A 2,500-nucleotide genomic window follows, 5' to 3' on the forward strand; every position below is an offset into this window, starting at 1 on the left:
CCAGACCAGACCAGGGTCTCTTTTCTGGTTATAAGAGAGACCTGGCAACGAGTTTGGATATTAAGTTGGTCAAAAGTACATTCCTTGTGATCAAGACCAGAAGCGTTTACATTCCACCCGAAAGATGGAAATCCTTAGAGAGATTCCTCTTATCCCGTTCCAAATGAAATGACCAGGAAATTCCTGTACCATTTGTAAATTCCCACTCGACCTGGTTCACTTCGGCCTCGTTTTCGGCCTTTTCGACACTGCAGATGCAGCCGCCATTTTGATTTGTTATTGTTTTCTTCTGGCTGCGAGAGACTCAGGCCTCAGGTTAAAGACCACACCAGAAAAATCCTGTACTATTCCATTCCATTCCAACTGGATTTTCCGTGCAAATGGTAAACGCCTCAGGTTTCTTCTGAGAAGGGTTGTTCAAGGCTTTCTTAAAGGGACACGGTCAGCTGTTGCACATGCGCACTGAATACCATTTTAGCTACTTCGTTGGTAAAGTTAAGAAAGGTTCATTATTTAAAGGGATGACTGCGTCGGGGGAAAAACCGAAAGGGCTTTTAAAAAATTAATGTTCTTACCATGGCAACCAACTTTTTTTTTCTCTTCAACAAAGTTACCGGGTTTCAAAAATGTTGACTCTGTGGTATAAATGCGACAGTTGTTTGCAGAATTTTAATGCCTGATATTGATGCAAACTGAACACTGATTGTTTGTGTAATTTCATTCTACAGGAAGAGCCATGAGATGTAAAAAATCAATGCAGACTTTAGATAAAAACAGTGAGACCTGTGTGCTGACACCAACCTCCAACAATTACCATTCTATTCACAATAGCGGGTGACTACCGCAAGATAATGTTCAATTTGGCTGTTTGTGATTTTGATTATTTGTGACTTTTTGCAGAACGTTACTGCTTGTGTGTGTCTAACCTGTATGTCTTTTTCAGTGTTGGACCGACCGCATTCATTGACATTCTAGCTCCACCTTATGAAAACGTATGTCTCTTTTTGGTACCTGTAAACGCAAATGCAAATTCACAATGAAGAGCCACTGAAAAATAGCTTTAAATTATGGTTGTCAAGTAAATTATTAAGATCAAGTAATGATTTTACAGAAATTTTCAGTCGATTATTATTATTTTTGGCAAAACCCTAATTTCACTCTGACGTTTGGCATTTGGCATAAACGCCATGCTTAACCTCTCTGTTAATACACTTCAACTGACACATATTAAATAATAGCTTTAATTTGATTCAATAGACAATGAAATATTTCTGTTTTTCTTCCATGAAATAATTTCCTTTGGTTCCTGCAAGAAGATTCATAAATCATGAATATAATAATGTTGCATTTTATTTTATGTATAGTGATTGCTTGAAGCATCTTTGAAATTTGAATCTCTTTTTCCTTAGGGCAGAGACTGTACTTATTTCAGGGAGTCCAATCTTTCCTCAAACAAGGTATTGCAGATATATTTCTGAGAATTTTAGTGTAATTTTACTTGTTCTCTTCTTCTACACTTGCTTTGATGTGTTCAGTTTGACACAAACCACACTAGTCAACCTGTTGAAGTTGAGTTGCTACTGAATTTTCATTTCCTTATTAGGTGTCTCCCATTGAGATTGATAACAGCGACAGGTATGTTACATGATTCTACATTCTGTATTTTATTTTTTACATCTGATGGTTCTTCCCTTAGAATTCAAATACACAAACAATCAGTGTTCAGTTAATTTGCATCAATTTAATGTCAATGAAAAACTTTTGTTATTCCTGATGGTGATAATATGGTGTATTATTACCAAGCTCTAGAAGTTATTGAACCAATTAAGCATAAAAATAGTACGGTAAATAATGTACAAGTACATTAGATTACTTGTAATGTTGGCTATTTTTTATTTCCATAATTCTCTGTCTTCAGAACAAGTGGGACAAAAAATCACTTATTAAACTTTTTGGCATGAGGGACCACAGCATATTTTTGCATGTTTTTGTTACAGGTTTATGTCTTGGATTTTAACCAAAACTCATAAAAATACCATGTGTGATACCACAGGCTAAAACATCTAGTAAGATATATTGAACCATAATGTACTTGTAGAAGTAAATGTGTATAGATCGCAATCTTTGCACTGCTTACTGCTTGTATTCATCAAGCATTGAGGTGGAATTGTTGCACATTCATCATTTGCACCAAGTGGGGTGATTTTAAAATAACGTTAATTCAGTAATTATTATTATGTTTCTCAGATCATTAACTTATGCTGCAGTAAAAAAGTGCTTTATTTACCTTGTCAAACTTTGTGTACATTATTACATTATTCTCGTTACTCTACTTTTTAAAGTTTCTCTTGTTTTGATTTGTATTATAACATGGGAAAGGAAAGGAACTTTGGGTTAGGGTTAGGGTTGAGTTGTTGAAGTGCTGGAGCACTAATTGGGGACACTGTAAACTTAAATTAACAACTAACACAAAGGAAGTCAAATGTTGGTTTTTGAGGAG

The 2,500-nt window shown here is 35.3% G+C and overlaps 1 protein-coding gene across 2 annotated transcripts in view; it reads left to right on the forward strand.

Moving 5' to 3' along the window:
- The window catches only part of LOC138047616 (2-aminoethanethiol dioxygenase-like), an 11,613-nt gene that overhangs the window by 7,319 nt on the left and 1,794 nt on the right, over nucleotides 1-2,500 (forward strand). The window contains exons 5-9 of one of the 2 annotated variants that reach the window (XR_011131879.1): nucleotides 729-834; nucleotides 944-992; nucleotides 1,410-1,457; nucleotides 1,604-1,635; nucleotides 1,998-2,066. Coding sequence is in view for 1 of the 2 variants with exons in the window: in XM_068894542.1 (XP_068750643.1) it covers nucleotides 729-834; nucleotides 944-992; nucleotides 1,410-1,457; nucleotides 1,604-1,635 (235 nt within the window). In the remaining variant the exon portion in view is untranslated. The remainder of the gene's footprint in view (nucleotides 1-728; nucleotides 835-943; nucleotides 993-1,409; nucleotides 1,458-1,603; nucleotides 1,636-1,997; nucleotides 2,067-2,500) is intronic. The other variant, XM_068894542.1, reaches the window with a different exon arrangement.

The sequence above is a fragment of the Montipora capricornis genome, chromosome 4, assembly GCF_036669925.1.
Source record: "Montipora capricornis isolate CH-2021 chromosome 4, ASM3666992v2, whole genome shotgun sequence".
Lineage (NCBI taxonomy): Eukaryota > Metazoa > Cnidaria > Anthozoa > Scleractinia > Acroporidae > Montipora > Montipora capricornis.